Source organism: Silurus aristotelis, assembly GCF_946808225.1.
Source record: "Silurus aristotelis genome assembly, chromosome: 10".
NCBI classification, from domain to species: domain Eukaryota; kingdom Metazoa; phylum Chordata; class Actinopteri; order Siluriformes; family Siluridae; genus Silurus; species Silurus aristotelis.
Window position 1 is genome coordinate 20,299,770 of NC_139583.1, and position 26,644 is coordinate 20,326,413.

Below are 26,644 nucleotides of genomic sequence, written 5' to 3' on the forward strand. Positions count from 1 at the left end.
ATAAACAGCTGAAAGTACGAGAAAGTGAAATTTCACCTTCAAGCATGAAGGTAACACAAAGCACAAATGCAAATGAGCATCAAAATGACATCAAAAGAAAGACTGATCAAGTTGCTCAGTCAGAGCTGACATTTAAATCCTATCAAAAACACCTGAATTACATTTAAGATTTAAGATTCCTTCTCAATTTTACAAAGAAAAGTAGAATACAATAGAACTTTTTTTTAAATCAGTTTCTTTCTTTCTTTCTTTCTTTCTTTCTTTCTTTCTTTCTTTCTTTCTTTCTTTCTTTCTTTCTTTCTTTCTTTCTTTCTTTCTTTCTTGTTTGCTTGTTTGCTTGTTTGTTTGTTTTTAATAACTCCATATTAGAAGGTCCTTTTAAAACGTTGTTCTTCTGATAAACCTTTAGATTACACACATTACAAAAGACATTACAGCTGAATTTACCTGCAAATATAATTATAATAATAACTAAAATAAATTTATTTTAAATTGACTAAATAAATAATAAAAACTTGCTCAAATCGAAAGAATGGGATCACAATCTTGAATACCACAGAAGTAGTTCTTCCTTTTTCACATTTATCCTGTTGTCAGTCCCGGATATGTAACCGAGGACGTTTAGTAGCTGCATTCACTTGCTATTGAGGAACATATTTATCTAAGCAAATTAGAGGCACCTGCTCAGGTAAGCAGGATATGGCTCATAAACACGTCACAAAACTTCCTGAAACACACATAAAAAAAACCACACATGGGCCAGGGTCAAAATAATAATATATCATGTTTTTAAATACTAGATTAAACCCATATCACATTATTTCTCCTACCAGCAATATAAATTTGGGAGAGAAACACCATGGTTTGTGTGTGTGTGTGTGTGTGTGTGTGTGTGTGTGTGTGTGTGTGTGTGTGTGTGTGTGTGTGTGTGTGTGTGTGTGTGTGTGTGTGTGTGTGTGTGTGTGTGTGTGTGTTGGTGCTGTGGGTGTGTGCATGAACAAGTGTTTTCCTTTCTCCTTGACTCCTTAATTGTATCCTGGATTTGTGGCGGAGGTTCTTGACTCACCCATAACGTCCCTCAGGCTATAAGCGTTAAATGCTAAACCCCTCTCTGTATCACGAACATGTCAGTAATAGAGATTAACAAGTATGGATGCTTCTACCATAAAAAAATATTATAATGGAATATGGTATCTGGCATTATGAGTGTCTACAATTGGGTTGTAGATTGTAATTAAATTACTGGCATGGCATATGTTAACTTATCTTTATGATTTAAAAGATGTGTAACCATGGAGATACTGGATACCTGGTGAAGACCAGTCCCTGCATGGCAGTATATGTGACACGCAATAATTAAAAGATTTATTTTATAAAATGTTGATTTCTCATCCTTCTCTTCAAATTAAATTTTGTATCTAGTTAACCGAGCTTTAAAACGGTCAATCTGTCAATCTTGGAAGCAATGGCCAATAGAAAATGTATGTGGAGCTCATTTCTTTCTGTAATATTAAACAGAAGAGAACTTGCCTCCTTTTCAACATACCAAAACCAGTTTGTAGCTGTAGTTTGTTCTTTGAAATATGTTTGTAGAAGTGAGAAACTGTCTTAAAATAGCCATTGTGTTAACTCTCATTGCTAAAGAAATGAGCAATTATGCTTAATAACACAGTTGGGAATCAATTGTCTGTGTGGAGCAATTAATATTCTATTTAATGACTTTGCAGGCTGACAGTAAGTAACAAAGATTAATAAACAATAACGTAACTTAAATAACACACAACAAACTAGCTGGATGATAAAATATTGCAAGCCAATATGATTGTGGTGTAATTGTGGCTTAAAGAAGCACTAAAGTCCCTGAAGCAAACTTAATTAGCATAACAACCAGTGGTACAGTATCTACCAACTTCTCTTTCTTATTTCTTATTTTATGTAAACAATTTTTTTAACAATGTCACCAAGATTAAGTGGCATAAGAATTGACCAATGTTAACTATAATATGTAAAAAATAAATATGAAACAAAGTATACTATAAACAGCCGCATTTAATTTATATTTATTCAACCATAATGGCCTTTACAATCTGCCTTTTTATTAAAAGAAATTGTATTATTACTTTTTCTTTAAAAAAAATATATTAGATCTATTTTAATCTAAACGGTGTATTCTATAATAAGGATATCATAAACAAACATGAAACAGTTAAATACGTTCAGAAAAAAATAAATCTAAAGTATGGACAATATAAAGGGACCAAATCAGCAATGGATTAGGAGGCAACATTAGATTTTATTTGTTTGTTTGTTTGTTTGTTTGTTTGTTTGCTTGTTTAAATGTGTTAAAGATGAAAGGGAAAGTGTAAAGACCTGTAGCAGTCATGTGAAATAAAGTAAGAAGTTTCAGGTATTGGTAATTCAGGCATTTTGGCAACACAACCTAGTAATTCTGGTGTTGAAGGAGAGATGGGAGCATTGCTGCTTAAAGAGATTGAAATTTAATGTCTGCATATGTTATGAATACATGCAATGGATAGATTTATGGATGTTAATGAGTGGGTGAATATGCATATGGTGCTCTGAAATTAACTATCCAATACAGCGTGTATTTCTCACGCCAGTCTTCCAGGAACAAACCCCGGATCCACTGAGACCCTGACCAGGATAACCGTAACTGAAAGTGAATAAACCAGTAACATTGTGATAACTAGAGAAAAGACGTACGCAGTTTGGTAGATTCATTGGCCAGCCATACAGAAACAGACAAAGGTCGTTTGGTGCCATCTGCTGGAGAAGCTTCAGAAAGACCTTCTCAATCCTACATATTAAAATAGTTTTTTATAAACTTTTAAGAAATACTGCAGAGAGTAAAGGAAGACAATTCAAATAAAATACTTAGTATGTATAATATTCGTTTTTATTATTCATTTCTTATTTTCTTATTCATTCACAAAATCTTAAAATTGATTTTCTTCTATCTAGTGAACGCAGTATGACGCAGCATGCCTTTCTCTCCTCCCATTGGTCAGCTCTTTAAACTTCGGTCACATGATCTCGCTTGCACAAGAAAGGAAGAGAGGGAACAAGGCCAAACAGACATAAATGTTGGTGCAGCAAAACTTTAAACACATTTGTTTTTCATTTCTTTTTTCTCAGTTGTGTTTTATTTCTGCTTTTTGTGATAAGAGCTTTAGTCAGTCCGACCGCTTACTTTAAAGGAAAACACCATTAGAGGTGAGACTGACGTTTAATGAGTACAGGTTTTCTCTGTTTCTTGTATATAGTACTGGATTAAACAACGTGTATTATAATGTGCATCGATAGAAACGTTGAATATTGGAATATGCAGAAAGTACAAAGTATTTATGGTTTTACTTTCTAGGAAAAAACCCCAGCAGAGTGGTGTAAACAAACTCAAAGATATTCGATACAACTGTATACACAATGTACAACATGTGTGTCAGTGATATATATATATATATATATATATATATATATATATATATATATATATATATATATATATATATATATGAGAAACTTGTTTTGGTCTATAATAATAATAATAATAAAAGGAACTAACTCATATGTAGGCAACAGTATAGGAAGATAAAAATCAAGTCAAGCTGGTTTCCATTTTGAAAATATTTAGAGTAGTGTTTTTGTTCTCCTCTCAAAACATCATGATTGTTGTTGTTCTCCTTGGGTGAGAAGAATCATTGTGTCAATGAAAAATAAAGAAAACTTTGGCAAAGTGTGGTGTTAAAATAGGACATTGAGTCATAAACGTGTAATATGATCACAGTAGACTGTCGTTATCTAGCATTTATTATATTACCTTTTTTTCTATTATATGAGAGAAACTTTCAGTTTCACACCAGACTGAGGTTATTAAATGTCCTAACATTATTTTTCTTACTGTGACTCCAATTTAAGATTGAAATCATCCAAAAAGAATAAATAATCTTTGGAGACACGTTATTTTTGACTCGATATTGTATTAAGACACTCAACTACATGTTTCTGTCATTGTTCTGAGTGATCATTGTTTAAACCAGGCTTTTTGTCAGTGTCGCGTCTTCACTCATTTTCACTTCTCACGTGCGTTGTACATGCGATATGAGTCACTTGTGCTGACTTGTGAGCTTCTTATTTTGATAATTGGGACATTAATTTACATTGTTATTTAGTGTTTTACACATTGCTATATCGTATAACCCACAATTTTCTTAAGCACTTTTCTAGTAAAATTTTTAGTCATGGTAATGTGTCAAATCTCATATATGAGAAGGGCATTTTTGATTGTATTATAATAGTATAAAAGTGTGTTTACAGTATTTCTGTCTTCCTCTCAATGTACGCTTTTAGCCTAAACTGTTCCTTCATGCAGCATGCAACAGAATGTGAATTGTTTGTGGTGGATACTAGACTTAAATATACATAGCACACTGAACAATGTTATTTAAGTTACAAAGTTGGCATTGGACAAAGAACCAGTGCTGTTGGTTTGTCTTTTAAGACAAAAAAAAACTGTCACAATTAAAACAATTGAATTAATAAACATGATGTTATTTATGGTTGCTTTGGATGTGAGAATGACATCTTAAATTAATGCTGAAATGTCATTCTTGTTTATATATGTGTGTATGTGTGTGTGTGTGTGTGTGTGTGTGTGTGTGTGTGTGTGTATATATATATATATATATATATATATATATATATATATATATATATATATATATATATATATATATATATATATATTATATATGTGTGTGTGTGTGTGTGTGTTGCATGTTTAAATTACCTTAAAACTGTTATTTCAGAAATGACACAATGTGCCGCAGTAACATGGGACTTCCTCATGACTAAGAACTAAATAGGTCACTTGCTTTCTTTAATCCTTTTTACCCTATGACTAGAAAATCACTTCTGCTTTCAGGGTGTATTGTGTTTTAGGAGTGTATTGTAGAGTGCACAGTCATCAGAAACCATCCTCAAGCATGTTCTGCATTTTAAGCTGACTAAACATTTCATATACAGAACCTGTGTGCATTTAGAAACAACAGGAGTTTGTAAAGGGCTTTTACAAACATGCACAAGCACAATATACAGTGATTTCTTTTTTTTTTTTTGCATGTTTGTCACACTTTAATGATCCAGATCATCAAACTAATTTAAATATTAGTAAAAAAGAGAACTAAACATGCAGTTTTTATATTAAGGTTTTTATTATTGAGGAAAAAACAAAACCCAAAATTATATGGCCTTGTGTGGAAAAAGTGTTTGCCCCCCTGTTAAAACTGTGGTTTATCACACCCGAGTACAATTTCTCTATCCATTCTACATTCTACACCTATTCAAAATCAAGAAATCTCTTAAATAGAACCTGCCTGACAAAGTGAAGTAGACCAAAAGATCCTCAAAAGCTAGACATCATGCTGAGATCCAAAGAATTTCAGAAACAAATGAGAGAATATATTTTTTTCTCAGTTTTGCCAGAAAACATATTGATGATCCCAAAGACTTTTGGGAAAATACTCTGTGGACTGACAAGACAAAAGTTTTTGGAAGGTGTGTGTCCCATTACGTCTCTCGTAAAAGTAACACACACTTGGATAAGAGAACAGAAACAGAACATCATACCAAAAGTAAAATATGGTGGTGGTAGTGTGATGGTCTGGGGCTGTTCTGCTGCTTCAGGACCTGGAAGACTTGCTGCGATAAATGGAACCATGAATTCTGCTGTTTACCAAAAAAATCCGAAAGGAGAACGTCAGGCCATCTGTTTGCAGTTGTTGCTGCTAAGGGCGGCCCAAACAGTTATTAGGTTTTGGGAGCAAACACTTTTTCACGTGGGGCCATGTAGTTTTGCATTTTGTTTTCCCTCAATAATAAAAACCTTCATTTAAAAACTGCATGTTGTGTTCACTTGTGGTATATTTTACTAATATTTAAATTAGTTTGATGATCTGAAACATTAAAGTGTGACAAACATGCACAAAAAAAAAGAAATCAGAAAGGGGGCACTTTCATACCACTGTACATGCCAAAATGCTACAGATTATTGAAAAGTGTTCTTATCATTATGATTTCTAACAGAAATTGTGGATTTCCACTAATGTAAGGACTAATATGCTTTGTTGTCGAGTAGAATATGCACAATGCTCCTTTTAAAAAAGACAAATTAATGATTTTGAAGGTAAAGTAATAAGGATGTAAGGGGATATTTCTTTACCCTGGTGTATAATTGTAATGTGGAGAAATCATATTTGAATGTGTTCCTAGATAACTGAAGATTTGCAGTGAAGTGATTATTGGTCTATAACTATTTCTGTACCTTTTTAAAATGGCTTAAACATAGAGATTTTCTTTTCCAGTTTTGTAAACATGGAGTGAGGTATTGCACAAATAAGTTATAAACGTATGGAGAGCAGAATGCAATAAAGTGATAAGTGTTTGCAACTTTATCTTATTTTAGTGCTGATTCCCGTTTCACCACCAATGTGTTGATGTCTGCCAGCATGAAGTCTGATGTTGCATATGAAAAGGTAGTGTTTTGTGTGATTTGCAGTTCTGAATAAAAGTGCCATATGGTTAGTGTAACTGTATCATCACTGAGATTATTTATTAGTATGAAGATATAAAGCAACTTGTGAATCTGAAGTTGAAACATACTTACTGTTACGTGAATTTTGAACAGAAAAGAGGCATGCTTTTGTCAATAATTATAATATAATGTTAGAATGTGATTTATGAAGATTAGACAGACAAATAAAGAGTTTTTTTGTGTTATCCTTAAATGATCTGACAAATAAACACATTTGCAGCTGAAATCGGTCAGATTTTTAAGGACTCTCTAAAAATGTAACAATGTAGTGTGCGAGTATTTTTTTTTTAATTATTATTATTATTATTATATATTTTTTTTTTTTGTTTTACAAACTATGGATTAATTGGTGGTTTATTATCTTTCAGATGGCTGATGTGGAGTCAAGTCTTCTGAAGCCTCACAAGGTACAAAATACACATAAACAAGACACATTTGACAGGGTATCTTCATTTACATGCATATTTTTCTTTTACACCATATAAATGGGGCTTTATTAAAGCTGTGTTAGTTCACTGAAACCAACTAAAAGAAAATTGGCCTGATTTTCCAGAACATGAAATGCTGATTTTCTTTGAAATCACCTGCAATTTATCATTCCCATGCACAGCCAATTACCGCATTTGGCGACACCCACAAAACAGCATTTAAGGCAAAGCTCTCAAAGTTGAAATGATCAGTAAACAGAAAAAAGGCTTTGGAAGTAGAAGTGACAGTTATTTAGACTCACAGGTATGCCATCATTTATCAGTGTAAAAGCATCTAAAAAGGTTCAAATATGGAGACAAATTACAGAAAAAAATTATTAATTGTTTGATTAAGTGAGGAGAAATTAATGCAGGATAATATAAAAAAGGGCAAGAAATATATTTACACTGTTCCCAGGTGATCATGCACACCAAGCATTATTAAATAAAATACACAAAGAGCTTTTTTATATTTATTGAATGACATGCTAGGTCTACATTTTTATCAGGCGTTAAAAGAGTTCTTATATTCTTACAGTGCATCCGTAAAGTTTTCCCAGCGCTTCACTTTTTCCATATTTTGTTATGTTACAGCCTGTAAAATGAAAGAACGTGAAAGAAGTGTACATAAGTATTCACAACCTTTGCTCAATACTTTGTTGAAGCACCTTTGCCACCAATTACAGCCTAAAGTCTTTTGGACTATGATGCTACAAGCTTAGTACACCTATTTTTGGGCAGTTTCTCCCGTTCTTCTTCTCTCAAGCTCCATCAGGTTGGACGGGGATCGTTGGTGCACAGCCATTTTTAGATCTCTCTAGAGATGTTTAATCCGGTTCAAGTCTGGGCTCTGGCTGGGCCACTCAAGCACATTCTCAAAGGTATCCCGTAGCCACTCCTTTGTTATCTTTACTGTGTGCTTATGGTCGTTGCTCTGTTGGAAAATTAACCGTTGCCCCAATCTAAGGTCCAGAGCGCTCTGGAGCAGGTTTTCATCAATGATGTCTTTGTACATTGCTGCATTCAACGTTTCCTCGATCCTGACTAGTCTCCTAGTTCCTGCCACTGAATAACATCCCTACAGCATGATGCTGCCACCACCAAGCTTCACTGTAGAGATGTTATTAGACAGGTAATGACGTGTTGCAGTTAGGCCAAAGGGTTTAATCTTTGTTTCTCATGGTCTGAAAGTCCTTGTGGTAAACTCCAGGCGGTATCATATGCCTTTTATTGAGAAGTGGCTTCCATCTGGCCACTCTACCATACTGGCCTGATTGGTGGAGTTCTGCAGAGGTGGTTATTCTCCTGGAAGGTTCTTCTCTCTCCACAGAGAAACGCTGGAAGTCTTTTGGAGTGACTACAGCAGACCTGGGCAAACTACGGCCCGCGGGCCACATCCGGCCCTTTGTACGTCCCTGTCCGGCCCGTGGAGGCCAATCATAAATTACAGGGATGCACCAAAAAATCGGCCGAAAATACCTAAATCACCGAGACAACACGGCAGAAACACAATTGTAATGACGCAATAAAAAAGCGCAGCCAGCACACGGTTATCTGGATAAGAGCAAAATGTCTGCGGTGTGCGGATAGCGATTTGCAAAACATGCAATGCTGAAATTTCAAGAGGGGGTGTATCTGCAAAGAGTTTCTCCAAGTCGGGTTTAATTTATCACCTGAAATCCAAACATCCCGATTGCCATTCTAAATATGAGAAGAACGCGGCGCAGAAAAGTAGTCAATCCAAACATGCGCACTCCGTCTGTAGCGAACGTATTTGAAAAGGCAGGAAAGTTTTCCAGTGATGGTGCCAAGGCAAAAAGCATAACACAAAAAATTATGGAATTCATTGCCTCAGATCAGTGGTCGCCAGTGGATCGACGGGTTGATCTTTAAAACATTCCCCGTGGATCCCGAAAATAATAATTATTACAATATATTTATTACACGCAGGGGCGCCGTTAGGGGGGGGGGGGGGGGGGGGGGGGGGGTTCAGAGTATGCCAGGCATATGGGCCTAAGAGAACGCTAGGGGGCCCCACAATCATCAATTAAAATTTTTCAAATTTTTTTTTTTTTTTTAATCGTACATACACACATTTTAAATAATAACACTGGTGAAATCAAATTAATTCCCTGTAAATAAAATTAAACTATATTAACTTTATTATTAATAATATAACATATATATATATATATATATATATATATATATATATATATATATATATATATATATATATATATATATATATATATATATATGGGGGCCCAAAAATCTACAGCATTAAGAGCCGTGTAATCAGAGGTTTGGGCCCCCATATATATATATATATATATATATATATATATATATATATATATATATATATATATATATATATATATATATATATATATATATATATACAGTGAGGAAAATAAGTATTTGAACACCCTGCTATTTTGCAAGTTCTCCCACTTAGAAATCATGGAGGGGTCTGAAATTTTCATCGTAGGTGCATGTCCACTGTGAGAGACATAATCTAAAAAAAAAAAAATCCAGAAATCACAATATATGATTTTTAAACTATTTATTTGTATGATACAGCTGCAAATAAGTATTTGAACACCTGTCTATCAGCTAGAATTCTGACCCTCAAAGACCTGTTAGTCTGCCTTTAAAATGTCCACCTCCACTACATTTATTATCCTAAATTAGATGCACCTGTTTGAGGTCGTTAGCTGCATAAAAACACCTGTCCACCCCATACAATCAGTAAGAATCCAACTACTAACATGGCCAAGACCAAAGAGCTGTCCAAAGACACTAGAGACAAAATTGTACATCTCCACAAGGCTGGAAAGGGCTACGGGGTAATTGCCAAACAGCTTGGTGAAAAAAGGTCCACTGTTGGAGCAATCATTAGAAAATGGAAGAAGCTAAACATGACTGTCAATCTCCCTCGGACTGGGGCTCCATGCAAGATCTCACCTCGTGGGGTCTCAATGATCCTAAGGAAGGTGAGAAATCAGCCCAGAACTACACGGGAGGAGCTGGTCAATGACCTGAAAAGAGCTGGGACCACCGTTTCCAAGGTTACTGTTGGTAATACACTAAGACGTCATGGTTTGAAATCATGCATGGCACGGAAGGTTCCCCTGCTTAAACCAGCACATGTCCAGGCCCGTCTTAAGTTTGCCAATGACCATTTGGATGATCCAGAGGAGTCATGGGAGAAAGTCATGTGGTCAAATGAGACCAAAATAGAACTTTTGGATCAGAATTCAACTAAACGTGTTTGGAGGAAGAAGAATGATGAGTACCTTCCCAAGAACACCATCCCTACTGTGAAGCATGGGGGTGGTAGCCTCATGCTTTGGGGGTGTTTTTTTGCACATGGGACAGGGCCACTGCACTGTATTAAGGAGAGGATGACCGGGGCGACGTATTGCGAGATTTTGGGGAACAACCTTCTTTCCTCAGTTAGAGCATTGAAGGTGGGTCGAGGCTGGGTCTTCCAACATGACAATGACTCAAAGCACACAGCCAGGATAACCAAGGAGTGGCTCTGTAAGAAGCATATCAAGGTTCTGGCGTGGTCTACCTAGTCTCCAGACCTAAACCCAATAGAGAATCTTTAGAGGGAGCTCAAACTCGGTGTTTCTCAGCAACAGGCCAGAAACCTGACTGATCTAGAGAAGATCTGTGTGGAGGAGTGGGCCAAAATCCCTCCTGCAGTGTGTGCAAACCTGGTGAAAAACTACAGGAAACGTTTGACCTCTGTAATTGCAAACAAAGGCTACTGTACCAAATATTAACATTGACTTTCTCAGGTGTTCAAATACTTATTTGCAGCTGTATCATACAAATAAATAGTTAAAAAATCATACATTGTGATTCCTCATTTTTGGATTTTTCATTTTGGTGCATCCCTAAAATATTATCGTTGGTGTGGCCCTCTGACATAATTCAGGTTTCTCTTGTGGCCCCTTGTAAAAATGTATTGCCCACCCCTGGACTATAGGGTTCTTGGTCACCTCCCTGACTAAGGCCCTTCTCCCCTTCTCCTCCCTCTAGGAAGAGTCCTTTATTTTCACAAAACATGTTTGTGGAAGTGTATCATGGACCTTGGACCATGGAAATGATGTTCCTTTTTTTTTTCCAATTGTTGCTGTTCTTTGAATTGTCTTACTTTCTAAATGGCATTTAACTGAATTACTATCTAACAGAGAAATCTATCTAGATAATTATAGAAAATTTGCAATACTAGCTTACACATTCCTAGGTACTAAAACATACTGTATAAATTTACTGTATATATTTACTGATTAGAATTTTCTGATTATACATCAGTATAATTGAGTATTTTCAGGAGATCTGTGTGTAACAAGAGTGTTGGAATGTGCTAGAATCGTTCTTATTTTATGTCTATTTAACACTGTATGTGTTTGTGTGTGTATTTGTAGTATTCCAGGTGTATTCTCGTCATCACCTCTCTCATAGCTGTGGTGCTTTTGCTGTTTAGCCTCCAAACCTTTCTTATTCCCTCGATCATAACATCTGGCCTAAATAAAAATCCTCCCATCATGCAGACCTGCACTGACACCTGCAGGTCAGTAAACAAATAAAAAGTAAACCTTGTTGACGCACACTTGTAAAGATATATGGACAAAAGTTTGTGTACAACTGACTATAAATTTCATATGTGATATTTGAACGTTCAATTCCATATTTTAATCCCCATTAGCCTCCACTCATGTCAAAAGATGTTTCACTAGATTTAAGACTTGGGTTGGGATATTTGTGCTCACTCAGCCACAAGGGTGTAAGTTATGTAAAGTAAATAGGGTGAGGAGGCCTTAATTGCAGTTAGCATTCAAAAAACGGGAACATTTTTATTCTACAATATCCAAGACATACATTTTTTTGCTCAAAGTTTGTGGTAAGAGTTTGAGGAAGAACCACACATGTCTTCATCTCTACATCTCCAACTGTATTCTCATCTTATGTTTTTGGTCACATAATCTTTCTTAAACACTATAGTACCACAGTGTTACCTTTTTATTTTTATTTAAATTTTTTTAGCTATGAATTTATAATAAATTGTTTGTGTTTCTGTGTGTGTGTGTGTGTGTGTGTGTGTGTGTGTGTGTGTGTGTGTGTGTGTGTGTGTGTGTGTGTGTGTTCACAGATTGGTCCTGTTGGAGAGTATCCCAGTAGAAATGGAATTCAACTCTTCTGTTGGTCATCCATCCATCTATCAGGCATGGCGAAGCCTCTTGTCAGAGGCACAGAGCAGTCTGGACATTGCCTCCTTCTATTGGACGCTCACTAACGAGGACACAGAGACACAAGAGCCTACTGCCAATCAGGTAATACTTTTGGTGTGATGTTGTATGATGCATAATTATGCAATCTGAAATTTGTAACCTGCCTTTCTGTTTGTATCATTTTCTATACCTTTAAACATGTCTGCCTTTTTTGAATGTGTGTCTTTCTATTAGTCTACCAGTATTTCTACCTTTCTTTCTACCTGTATATTCTTTTTAATGTTATTGTGTTAATGATGCATTGTGAGTGTATCAGTATTTTATATTGTTCATCTGCCCTTTTATCACTGTATATTTGGAGATGGGAAGTAATGAAGTACAAATACTTGTACTGTACTTAAGTAGATTTGTTCTGGTTTCAGTTCTTTTTTTTTTTTACACAAATATATGTACATTCTACTTCTTACTTCTTCTTTTAATCTATTTGGTGACATGATCGATAATTTTTCTTCTCATTGCGTGACGTTTTCAGCCAGTCAACCTATTTATTTTCATTGTGCGTCTTTTTCAATCTACCGCTGCTGTAGCATTTTCTGGCTAACACACACCACAGATTTAGCCTACCAAGCTAACAATGAGTAAGGCAGAAGGCAACAAGAAGTATGGGGTTAACGTGTATGAGTCAGAGGGAGTCAGCGATGTAAACATTCCTGATCACCTGATCATCATCATCTTTTCTCTGCTTGGTTGTTGATCCTGGAAACAGTCATTAGATAACAAAATTTGAAATTCTTTTGTCCAGTTACAAGCGTTACATGCTGTCACAGATAGACCAGGTGTAGGAACCGGGAGTCCAACATAATTTCTTTATTTAAACTCAATATGCACACACAGATTTATCATGAGTGCTTAATATGAAGGGTAGCCAGGAGCATGGAAGTACGGGGAACACGAGTGGTAGGAAGTCCGGGTGATCTATGGTAGCAACTAGTAGATCTGACAGTGAGTGAGGGGGAATGGGGACCTTATAAAGGGGATAGGTAAATGGGGAACTGGTGTAGGTGAATAGAGCAGGGAGAGGCTGAGTGAGAGTGTAAGCCTTGGAGGGAGGCGTGGCTGATGGATCTCTGACACACGCCCACATTCCTTTATTTTAACTTGAGTGAAAAAGTGTAGTCATCGCTCAACTTTTGCCAGTTTAAAACATAAGTACCTGTACTTCTACATGCGTGTACTTTTGCCATCTCTGCTGTATATGTATTTCCATTTTCTTCCAGAATAATAGATAATGCCTAGCATAAGTACATCACATTGTAATAAACCTAGCCACAGGCTTGTCAGATATTGAATGTAATTCTTGTCACATATGGCTTAATTCTGTGGGATTTTATTTATTTATTTAATTTCTGCATGTGGGTATTTTTATAGGGTGAGGAAATTCTCCAGGAACTTGTACAGATTTCTGGGAAAATCTCTGTGCGCATTGCTGTGAACACTCCTACAGACAAACAACCACATCATGATATCCAGCAGCTCATTAATGCAGGTCAGCGCACAGTGTGTGTGTGTGTGTGTGTGTGTGTGTGTGTGTGTGTGTGTGTGTGTGTCTCAGAACGTGCTGTTCGAGCAGTAAAGAACTTTGAGTTCCAACTTCACAGTGTTTAGCAGCTCCTGCTCATTATTACTTTACCAATTTGTGATTTCCTTTTTTGTTAAAAAGTCGAGTTTGCCATTACTTGTTTCAACTTGTCTCTCACTCTGTCTAAAACTAGAAAAACTAGTAAAAAATAATTACAAAGTACAGACTCTGTGCTGAGTGAACATTTGGGTGTATCTGTTTATTTTCCTCTCTGTCTTTCTATGCATTTATTATATTACTTTGAAAGGTAATAACAAAGTTATTCCAAACGAAAATAATAGTGATTCCCTTTTAACAGATGTTTTTGTGTGTTGTGTCTTTTAAGGTGCTAATGTGAGGGATGTAAACTTGAGAGATTTAACATCCGGGGTGCTGCACACCAAGTTCTGGGTGGTCGACAAAAAGCACGTTTACATTGGTAGTGCCAACATGGACTGGAGATCCTTAACTCAGGTGACTTAATTATATACAGCATATAATAAATCCTTAATTAAATGAAATAACGTAGTGATATTTGCTTGATTTGTTTTAATATTTCTGTGGGATCTTTGGCCATTAATTTTTAATTGTTTGATTACTTGTTGATCTCGTTAGATCCCCCTTGTCCAGTAATATTGCTATAAACATGAAGGGTACATTTCATTTGATTAGCCCTTAACCATTATTCCAATTAATCTCTTTTTTCTTTTTTTTTTTTTTTCTTTTTTTTTTTTTTTTATAATTGTGATGAATGCGCTGAGGCACACAGTAAATGAACAAAAGACAAGATAATGTTAAAATGACAAATATAAAAAAAAAATGGCACAGGGATTCAACACCAACAGCTAGAATATTAGTAGAGACAGAAATTCACACACATGCAATCTTTCTCATAAATATTTATTTACATTTATTCAAATAATCTTACATAACGCTATCGCCGTGTATAAATAAGTGCGAGCAGAATTCTAGATCTCATGGCCTTTATTTTAAATAAAAACAAATAATTGATTTTATCCATTCAGTCAACTTTTTAGTACGTAAGTGATAATATTAACTTGCCACTTGACAAATTGAGCAATGATCAAACTATAAGTCCATGGCTAGGTGTTTATTGCACACTTTTATTGTATTATAGTCGTGTAATGAACACCCAGCTGTGGCTTATCCCTTGCAAATCATAATGTAAATGATGAGATTTTGTGCATTCGAGCAGGATGTATTATAAGGAAAAAGAGGCCCAGAGATAAAGAGGAAGACAAAAGAGGAAATAGTTCATAGAGGTATAGTTTAACTTCTTCTTCTTTCGGCTGCTCCCATTAGGGGTCGCCACAGCGGATCATCCGTCTCCATACCACCCTGTCCTCTACATCTGCCTCTTTCACACTAACTACCTGCATGTCTTCCCTCACCACATCCATTAACCTCCTCCTTGGCCTTCCTCTTTTCCTCCTTCCTGGTGGCTCCATCCTCAGCATTCTTCTACCAATATAATTCATGTCCCTCCTTTGCAAATGTCCAAACCATCTCAATCTCGCCTCCCTCACCTTGTCACCAAAACATCCTACATGCGCTGTCCCTCTAATAAACTCATTTCTAATCTTGTCCATCTTTGTCACTCCCAACGAAAACCTTAACATCTTCAGCTCTGCCACCTTCAGCTCCATCTCCTGTCTTTTACTCAATGCCACTGTCTCTAATCCATACAACATCGCAGGTCTCACCACAGTCCTATAAACTTTCCCTTTCATTCTTGCAGATACTCTTCTATCACAAATCACTCCTGTCACTCTTCTCCACCCACTCCACCCTGCCTGCACTCTTTTCTTTACTTCCCTAACACACTCTCCATTACTTTGCACTGTTGACCCCAGGTACCTGAACTCCTCCACCTTTTCCAGCTCTTCTCCCTGCAACCGCATCACTCCACTGCCCTCCCTCTCATTCACACACATGTACTCTGTCTTACTCCTACTGACTCTCATTCCCCTTCTCTCCAACGCATATCTCCACCTCTCCAGGCTCTTCTCAACCTGCTCCCTACTCTCACCACAAATGACAATATCATCCGCAAACATCATAGTCCAGGGAGACTCCTGTCTGACCTCGTCCGTCAACCTGTCCATCACCACTGCAAACAGGATCCTTGATGCAGTCCAACCTTCACCCTGAACCAGTCTGTCGTACCTACTGCACACTTCACTGCCGTCACACTGTCCTCATACATGTCCTGCACCACCCTCACATACTTCTCTGACACACCTGACTTCCTCATACAATACCACAACTCCTCTCTTGGCACTCTGTCGTACGCTTTCTCTAAATCCACAAATACAAAATGCAATTCCTTCTGTCCTTCTCTATACTTCTCCATCAACATCCTCAAAGCAAATAAGGCATCTGTGGTGCTCTTCCTCGGCATGAAACCATACTGTTGCTCACAGATTGTCACCTCTTCTCTCAGCCTGGCTTCCACTACTCTTTCCCATAACTTCATGGTGTGACTGATCAACTTAATTCCCCTGTAGTTACTGCAAGACTGCACATCTCCTTTATGCTTGAAGATCGGTACCAGCACACTTCTTCTCCATTCCTCAGGCATCTTCTCACCTTCCAAAATCCTGTTAAACAATCTGGTCAAAAACTCCACTGCCATCTCTCCTAAACATCTCCACGCTTCTACCGGTATGTCATCTGGTCCAACCGACTTTCCACTCTTCATCCTCTTAATCGCTGCTCTCACTTCCTCCTTACTAATCCTATCTACATCCTGCTTCACCAACTCCACATCGTCCAACCTTCTCTCTCTCTGATTTTCCTCATTCATCAGCTGCTCAAAATACTCCCTCCATCTTCTCAACACACTCTCCTCACTAGTCAACACATTTCCCTCTCCATCCTTTACTGCTCTAACTTGCAGTACATCCTTCCCAGCTCGGTCCCTCTGCCTGGCCAATCGGTATAAATCCTTTTCTCCTTCCTTAGTGTCCAACCTCTCATACAGCTCCTCATATGCTTTTTCCTTGGCTTTCGCCACATCCCTCTTTACCTGCTGCCGCATCTCCTTGTACTCCTGCCTACTTTTCTCATCACTCTGTCTATCCCACTTTTGTTTTGCCAACCTCTTTCTCCTTATGCTCTCCTGCACTTCCTCATTCCACCACCACGTCTCCTTGTCTTGCTTTCTATTTCCAGATGTCACTCCAAGTACTTTTCTAGCTGCCTCCCTCATCACTCCTGCAGTAGTTGCCCAATCATCCAACACCTCTTCAACACCACCGAGCCCCTGTCTGACCTCTTCCCTGAACCTCACACTACACTCTTCCTCCTTAAGTTTCCACCATCTTATTCTTCTTTCAGTCCTCACTCTCCTCCTCTTCTTCTTCGCCTCCAAAACCATCCTACAGACCACCATCCGATGCTGTCTAGCTACACTGTCCCCTGCCAACACCTTACAGTCTCCAATCTCCTTCAGGTTGCATCTCCTGCATAGCACATAGTCCACCTGTGTGCACCTTCCTCCACTCTTATACGTCACCCTATGATCCTCCTTCTTCTTAAAATAAGTATTCACCACTGCCATTTCCATCCTTTTAGCAAAATCTACCACCATCTGCCCTTCCACATTCCTCTCCTTAAAACCATACCTACCCATCACCTCCTCATCACCTCTGTTCCCTTCACCTACATGCCCATTAAAGTCTGCCCCAATCACCAATCGTTCTTTCCTAGGTACACCTTCTACCACTTCATCTAATTCACTCCAGAATTTTTCCTTCTCCTCCATCTCACAGCCAACTTGGGGAGCATAGGCACTGATGACATTCATCATCATCCCTTCAACGTCCACCTTCACGATCATCACCCTATCAGAAACTCTCTTTACCTCCACTACACTCTTACTGTACTCTTCCTTCAGAATCACCCCTACACCATTTCTCTTTCCATCCACACCATGATAAAACAGTTTAAACCCACCTCCAATGTTCCTGGTCTTACTCCCTTTCCACTTGGTCTCCTGAACACACAACAGATCTACCTTTCTCCTCTCCATCATATCAGCTACCTCTCTCCCTTTACCCGTCATAGTACCAACATTTAAAGTACCAACCCGAACCTCCACTCTCCTACACTGCTCCTTTCCCTGCCATCTCCGTAGACGTCTTCCTCCTCTCCTCCTCCTCCTTCGGCCAACAGTAGCCCAATTTCCACCGGTACCCTGTCGGCTAACGATACCTGTGGCGGTCGTTGTTAACCCGGGCCTCGACCGATCCGGTATGAAATTCTCATTTGTGATCCGCATATTTGATTTGGCACATGTTTTACGCTGGATGCCCTTCCTAACGCAACCCTCCCCATTTACCCGGGCTTGGGACCGGCACTAAGAGTGCACTGGCTTGTGCATCCATAATGGCTGGGTTATAGAGGTATAGTTTAACAATAAATTAAATGTGCACAATATCCACATTACCCAGAAGGTAATCAGGAAAGACATATTTAGTGGTTAAAAACTACTACTTTAATTTACTTTAATCAATAGATATACATAAAAAAACAACTTTGCAGTATTGCAGCATTGTATCTGGGAAGCCCAACTACTGTAAATCCCATTAAAAAAAAAAAAAGTATTTTTAACTATGCAATAATCTGTTTTAACATATTTCTACATTTATACTAAACTATATCCTAATACCCATTATTCTTTTACAACAAATAGGATTACAGAAGATATAACGCCATTTCTAGCAAGTATATAATGTTTTGGGTGAAATCATCTTGTTGGCTACATTAGCATTTAACTCCAGTACAAAAATTTAAAACATGAACAAACTTCATGAAATCTTTCAAATATATCTTAAATACACTATATTTTACAAAATACACATTTTAGTTCTTTTAGGTCTAAACCCTAATTAAGAGCTTTAGTCACAAGAAATGTTTTAATTCAAGTAAGTCCTAAATTAGTCTTAATAAGCGTTTGATATACACACACATATACGCACACGCACAATGAAACACTTTTGTGCCACACCCACCTCTCACATGTGTTCAAAAATCTTGCTCACTCCTCAGGTGAAGGAGCTCGGTGCTGTAATATATGACTGTAAGTGCCTTGCTGAAGACCTCGAGAAAATATTTGAAGCCTATTGGTTCCTTGGTGACAGCAAGATAATACCATCTCCCTGGCCCAGCCAATACACTACAGCCTATAACAAAGACACACCGATGCAGCTGGCAATCAATGGGACAGGCTCTGGTGTTTACCTGTCGGTAAGAGATCCGTCTTTTGCATCTGTAGTGTTCACAATGGCTAATTGTAGCGAATATAAAAATAAACAGTTTTAGTGTGTTTCGGCATAGTTTCTGTAAGTCTCTGAAACTCTACTCAAGGGAGAAACACTGTTCTTCTAAAAGATATTCTCTCCGTTTGTGTTTTGATGAGACCTCCAACTTCTCTACAGTTTCACTCTTAAATCTTCAAATGGTGTTTAGTTGGTGTGATATCTGTGAATGTAAAAGCTATAGCCATTATATCATTTACATAATAGCTATACTCAAACTTCTTCATGCCATATAAATGGGGGTAGGACCATCCTGAAAAAACAATTACAATAGAAGTGTTCCATCATAAGTCAGAATAACAGAGTAACTGGTTTTCCTTTGACTGTTCACACACATGGTTGCACTTTATGTAATTGTTCATATCATTAATTATCAGCCTGGTGGACTGAATTAGCCAAAATAAGTCCTGTATTAGATCCTTGCTCTATAAATAGAAATTATAATTTTTTTATAATGCCATAACTGCAAATAAATTAATTCATATCATTTTTACAGGATATGTACCATTACCCATTTGTTATTTCAAATTCATTGTGTTTATATATTTACTATACAGCTTTATCTTTGCAGAGTTCTCCCCCGTCGTTGTGCGCTGAGGGAAGAACTTCAGATCTTCAGGCAATTTTAAGCGTCATTAGTGACGCACAGCAATTTGTTTGCATTGCTGTGATGAACTACCTGCCCACTATGGAGTTCACATCTTTTAAAAGGTGTGTTTTCTTTGACTGTATGGAAAAAATTATGTGCATATAAGTGTCCAGCCAGGCTTAACTTCCTTTGTGTTTTTTGCAGAGGTATTCAAACTTTAAAATGGCCTGCAAGCTTTTAAAAAAAAAAAAAAAAAGAATAGATTTAGGTGACTAAACACTTTGTTGATCTTTTTTTTTTGGATCAGCTGAGTATGATATTTGTACCATTTGCAGGAAATACAATAAAAATGATGAAGGCGGTAAACTAGCTATGTAAATAAAGATTCTACATCTTTAATTATTGTATTAACTTGTCAATTCTGGCACATCTAGCTGTGGATTGTGAATCATAGTCTGTGTGAATGAGCTGGTTTGATTTTGTGTGGTCAAGGAGGCTGCACCATAAGAAGAAAGAGGACCGGAGCTGAAAAGGAATATAGTAAAGAGGAAAAGTTTCATAGAGGAGTAGATCAGCAACAAGTCACAAACTGTGCAAAATAGCCATCTTACCCTGTAATACCAAAGGGTAATTGAAACACTGGGTAATTGTCAGGTCGAACCATGTAAAAAAAATTGGATCAGCTAAAGAAATTCTAAATAGATTAAGAACGAGTTAAAAACAAAGTATGTGATTCCATGATGTGAATTTGCTGATACTTTTACCCAGAGAATCTTGTGTGTTCATGAATTATATCTGGATAATTGTTGTTATTTTGTTGTTATACAGTGTGGAACCGCACAGTTCTATTGATATTGTTTGTGTTCCAGATACTGGGCGGATATTGACACTGAGCTTAGGCGTGTGGCATTCGAGAGAAAGATTCATGTGCGTTTGCTGATCAGCTGCTGGGATAGCACCTCTCCGTTAATGTTTCCATTTTTACGCTCGCTTGCATCTGTGCAGGATTCAAAAAGTAACTTGGATATTCAGGTGGTAAGTGACATGAAGAATCTAAAATAAGGATAGACACTATGTGAAGCTGTATAGTTACATAAAACAGAGCTGTCATTTCATAAAATATAGTAGGACAGAGTTAAAATGAATTAGACATTGTAAAACTGCACAGAATCAGAAAAGAAATTCCTCATTTCAGTACTGTTTTTAGCATGCACTTCTGTCCTACTGCAAACTGTGTTTGGGAATCCAAGGAGGCAAAATCACCCCTGCTCTCTGGGTGGACTCTACTTTGTCAAACAAATGGACACTATCCAATTGTGTCTGCCTGAGTATTATGTTCCCCTGTTAATGCTGCCAGTTGTTGTGGTTTAATGTCACATGTTTAAGCGCTGGATGGTGTTAGATCGATTAGGGGTTTCATTACTCTATTAGCTTAGGTTAAACGTGATTAAATGCATTATTTGGCAAACTTGTATCAAATCGGCAAAAAAACCACATCTCCCATGTTTTTGTGTGTAATATTTTAAAATGACGGGTTACTTAACGTAATCCTGGGTTCTTTGATAAAGGAGTTAGGTATTTCGCAGTGGGAATTGATTTGGGCGTGACCAACTACGGAAGCTCCTATGACACCACCATTGTCTTGACCCTTACAACATCATTGTGGCAAGATTTCTTCCTGTCCCTTTGCCAGGAGGGAAGTGTACACCTCAGTAACCCCTCGTTATTTTTCTAACTTCGCTCTCTGTTTTACAATGGGAGTTATAGACCACTCCCTGATTGCACATGATCCCACTATACCTTCTGGCTCTTAGCACTGCATGTGCTAAAGACGACTTAGACACTTCAGACTATAAAACCGCACAACATTTTGTGGCATAGCCCAACTAGCTGCCGCACAAATATCCTAAACATAAACTCCACTAAGTAAAGCCCATGATGCTGCCATGTCCCTAGTAGAGTGGGCCCTTAGAACCTCAGGTGCCTGAGAACCTCTGCATTTGAATGCTGGAGTTATAGCATCAACAATCCAGTGGGACAGCTGCTGTCTTGACAACAGCTTCCCCTTTTGGGGAGTAGCCTAAGACACAAAAATCTGGTCATTCTTCTGGAAGTCTGCTGTTCTCAAATATGTATGGAGAGCCTGCACTGGACATAAGGAATTCAACTTCAGAATACATCCTCCAGAGAATAGAATGGAGGAGGGTGGAAAGCTGAAAGCTCTTTAGTGGGATATCTATGAGTAGAGTCCACAACTTTAGGTACAAACTCTTGGTTAGAGCAAAAGAAAAATTTGTGAGCCCTGGGGGTAAACTGCAATTAAGATGTGACTAACAAATAGGGCTTGCAGCTTGCTCACACACTTAGCTGTCACCAGAGCTACAAGCAGCACTGTCTTAAGAAAAAGAAATGTTAACCCTATGCCAATTAAAAGGCTTGAAAGGGTGTTGAGAAAGGGCCTCTAAGACCATAGACAGATCCCACAGTGGGACCATCTGTCTGGACATCGGCCTCTTACGGCACGCTCCCTTCATAAAATGACCTATTAAAGGGTGCCAACCTGCAGGCTCATTACCAAACCCTACATGACTTGCGGAAATAGCTGCTAGATAAACATTCAAAGTAGAAAAAGCTTTCCCTTTATCCAGCAAATCTTGGAAAAAAGCATGTCTCCCACTGAACACTGGAAAGTGACTTCGGACACACCGTTCTTCAAAGACTCGCCATTTATTGCTGTCTATTTATCTCTCTGTCAGCGTGACTCAATAGGAGAGGGAATCTATACTGATATCTATACTATAATAACACGATCCCGTACAATGGATTTTGTGTCCAATGTTGGAGTCCAATGACGACCCGCTCATTGAACAGGTTATCGAAAACCAGCAGACAACTGGATGTGCTGAGAGAGCTTGATGTAGTCACTCACGAAGAAAGCGTGAATGATGTTTTAACCTGTCTGTCAAGACAGACGTGGTGTCATAGTAGCTTCCGTAGTTAGTCATGACCAAATCGACTCGTGTACCAGAAGTGTTATATCTGAGTTGTGAAGGGAAGTTAACTAAGGCATTCTAAAACAGTGCTGAAATGCGGTAAAAATCACATTATATGCACATGATTATACAAACATTGAAACCAAAACAAATAACAAATCCATGTCAATGTCATATGAAGCCTGTTTTTGATTTGTTTTCTCTGCAGAAAATCTTTATTGTTCCTAGCAGTGCGAGTCAAAAGAAAATCCCCTTTGCTCGAGTGAACCATAACAAGTACATGGTGACAGACAGAATTGCTTATATAGGTATGAAATTGTGCATCTCTCAGTCACTTAATTAGTGTGTAACATTTAGCATTTAGTTAAATATGTAAATGCCAGCATTTAGTGACTTTCCTCACATGTCTGAGTACCTCCACCCACCCAATTGGTAGCTGTTATGTGATAAATGCTGGATAAGTCAGAAAAAAAGAAAAAAAGTACATTTTGTAAAAGTTAAAACAATAACAGTAGCTATATTTACTTAGTTATTTGCGATTGAGAGTTGATTTTAGAATGACCTGAAATACGAAACATTTCTACCATAATAATTGATGTCCCAAACAAAACCAAAGCTATTTATTATAAATCTTTGAGCCTATTAGGGTGCTCACTGTGTGCACTCCCTCAAACCATTCATTCGTTTAACACATTAGTCATTATTTGTTTGGCAACTTTAAATGTAAAATTTAGCACTTGATGATAAACATGTTTTCTGTTTAAGAGAAATTTGTTCATCCTCACTAAGCAAACAATGTCATTTTAAAACATTTCTTCCCTTTTACTTACATCATTGGTCACAATGATATGGATATATATATATATATATATATATATATATATATATATATATATATATATATATATATATATATATATATATATATATATATATATCCATATCATTGTGACCAATGATGTAAGTAAAAGGGAAGAAATGTTTATATATATATGATATGATATGAAATATTCCATATTTACTATTAAAGAAAAAATCAGGCATCATGAAAAGTTCAAAAGGTTTATAGTCTTAATTTTGTCACTATCACAATACAATTATACAAGACAATTAAATGCATTAAACTTTAGAGACCTGCAGCCTATAGAAACTGGTGAGGATTAATCACATGGATACACTAATATACACTAATACATTGATTAATCCTCACCAGTTTCTATAGGCTGCAGGTCTCTAAAGTTTAATGCATTTAATTGTCTTGTATAATTGTATTGTGATAGTGACAAAATTAAGACAATAAACCTTTTGAACTTTTCATGGATATATGGAATATTTCATATCATATATATATATATATATATATATATATATATATATATATATATCATTGTGACCAATGATGTAAGTAAAAGGGAAGAAATGTTTTAAAATGACATATATATATATATATATATATATATATATATATATATATATATATATATATATATATATATATATATATTATACTATATAATTGATAGTAATTTAAAATGATGCACAGTGTTCTGGGGCAGCATTTACTCAAGATGTTTAGTGCAAGAAATATATTGGCTGAAATAATTTTTCATTATTTCCTCCATGCCTTGTAGGAACGTCCAACTGGTCTGGTGATTACTTCGTGAACACAGCGGGCTCAGCGTTAGTGGTGAATCAGACTTCAACTTCTTCCTCAGAATCCACAGTGAGAGAACAGCTGCAGGCTGTGTTTGAAAGAGACTGGGATTCTTCCTACAGCACTCCACTCAACAAGGACAGCAACCTGGAACAGATATGTGCAATATAACACTGAACCAGCAGGCCTTGTGTTTCAGTGTCACCTTGAAAGAGTATTTGTATAGGGGAACTCACTCAACCCCTGTAGCTGGAACAATGTTGTTGAAGTGTAATGATTTCCTCTCAGATTTGCACAGTTCTTTCAGTTACTTTGGTTTACACTAAAGTCAAATCGCAAGTATGTATGTACCATAATTAAACACAAACACTGATAAAGAAAGAAAACAAATGTGTCGATCAGATGGCAGCAGGTTGCCTTTTGGTTTATTCATTATAATGAATTCTGCAGTGATATCGACTTGATTCCCAGTTTATCAAACCAAATTCATGATCAGGAAAGTTAATAAAGTGTTAAAAGAAAAAAACTAAACAGATTGGAATACAAGCACATGTTTTCAGTCCAGTGCACAATTGACTGTTTTCTCCTTGCACTACATAAAACATAACACATAATGAACATAGAGTAAACTTTAATAAGAAATTCATCTTTACTTGTCGAATGGGAAATTTTGTAATTTTTATTTTTATTTTTTTACAGATGGCATTAGAATCCAATTGCACTTTCACAAAGCGATAGTTTAGTCAAAAATAAAACTAACCTTGTTTCTCTTTGCTCTAAATGTATCCAGTCAGCCCAGATGTTTGGTCTCCAGGTTCTTGAATTTCAATTTATCACAGGAATATATGTTAAAAAATGTTTTTGATTATAAATATTTGCCAGAGCTTTTGTTGCTGCAGTAAAATCCTTAACAATCAAACTTAAAACTTAACAGTCTAACTAATTGCTTTTACAGCCACAGGAACAGTCTAATGTTTTATTAAATTTTTTTATTTTACCCCTCTACCTCTGCATTTGTTTTATTAATATTTTAATAGAACATTTTAATGAAACTGGAGCAAATGTTATTTTCTCAGGTAACTTTATGGCTGGTCAATGATGGCCAGAATTCTCAGAATGATTCTGTTTTCAGCATTTAGCCTTAAATGCATTACTTGAAATGCATTATCATTGGTACCCATTGTGATTTTTTGTTTTGTTTGCTGTTTGCATTAATTTTCATTAATTAATGTAGGTTTGATCCCGAATAACCTCGAAGAATCGATGCTTCAATAGGAGGAGTCCGATTCGTCTACCAAGGTCACAGCGGTGCTAAGAAATGAGGATTGTGCCATTTTGATCATTTGGGGGTGCTCATTGTCTAATTTTACATAGAAATACCTGTTTTCTAGCATTACATTGATGTACCGCCCAGTGTGATAATGTTATAAATAAAAAAAAGTGAAAAGAAAGAAGCTTTTAAAAAATATTTGTAATGTGTGAATAAATCCAAGCACCCCTGTGACACATAAATTTCACTTTCCATGAACCATGACTGACACTGGAGCACCTTGGCAGCAGGGATTTATATATTTAACAATGTCTGGAATAATGTTCTGTTCTAATTTAATTTTCTAAATCAATTTTTAATTGATTTTCAGTGCATGTAAAATGCAAATCCTGCTTCCAGTGTGGCCTTTCTGCAGTTATTTAAGTTTTATTTATATATATATATATATATATATATATATATATATATATATATATATATATATATATATATATATATATAATCAATATATCAATCATTGTGTGATGTTCTGTACATTGTGGCTTTTAAAATGTTATGAGGAATAGTTTTACTACTACCTAGTGATGTCATCACTAGAATCTCATAATGAACAAATGAAACTTTAAGGAATGATGGAAGGGAAGTCTTAAGAGAATCTTTGGAGCTCTTTAAAACTAAAGGGAAAAATGTAATTGTTCTGTGTATATACACAGTTAAAATGAAGGCCACCACTTCAACATATATCTCTTTACATTAGTAATCAACATAATATTTAAAAATATCTGTAATATTATAATACAAGGCTGTGTTCTCTATAATTATAATACATATAAACAGCCTGCTTATGTGTTA

General features: G+C 36.6%; 2 protein-coding genes across 2 annotated transcripts in view; one reads left to right on the top strand and one right to left on the bottom strand.

Annotated features, from left to right (window-relative positions):
• The first annotated feature begins 3,040 nt into the window (after positions 1 to 3,040).
• pld3 (phospholipase D family member 3) lies at positions 3,041 to 26,028 on the top strand. Its single transcript, XM_083552694.1, has 12 exons — positions 3,041 to 3,234; positions 6,482 to 6,551; positions 6,979 to 7,017; positions 11,523 to 11,668; positions 12,248 to 12,428; positions 13,755 to 13,872; positions 14,291 to 14,418; positions 19,018 to 19,215; positions 19,858 to 19,997; positions 20,745 to 20,910; positions 23,077 to 23,176; positions 24,500 to 26,028. Exons 2-12 carry the CDS (start codon positions 6,513 to 6,515, stop codon positions 24,691 to 24,693), a joined length of 1,449 nt encoding a protein of 482 aa, XP_083408820.1. The 5' UTR covers positions 3,041 to 3,234; positions 6,482 to 6,512; the 3' UTR covers positions 24,694 to 26,028.
• Positions 15,901 to 26,644, bottom strand: part of LOC310732301 (uncharacterized protein) — a 160,980-nt gene continuing 150,236 nt past the window's right edge. The window contains exon 2 of the mRNA XM_083552674.1: positions 15,901 to 18,012. Coding sequence (XP_083408800.1) covers positions 16,070 to 18,001 — 1,932 coding nt within the window. The 5' untranslated portion in view covers positions 18,002 to 18,012 and the 3' untranslated portion in view covers positions 15,901 to 16,069. The remainder of the gene's footprint in view (positions 18,013 to 26,644) is intronic.

What these genes read in the sequence shown, in the direction of transcription:
- pld3 (XM_083552694.1), top strand. Translation starts at nt 6,513, where the DNA reads ATGTCTGCCAGCATGAAGTCTGATGTTGCATATGAAAAG. An exon ending in CCAGCAGCTCATTAATGCAG is followed by an intron (nt 13,873 to 14,290) that starts GTCAGCGCACAG and finishes GTGTCTTTTAAG; the next exon opens with GTGCTAATGTGAGGGATGTA. An exon ending in GTAACTTGGATATTCAGGTG is followed by an intron (nt 20,911 to 23,076) that starts GTAAGTGACATG and finishes TTTTCTCTGCAG; the next exon opens with AAAATCTTTATTGTTCCTAG.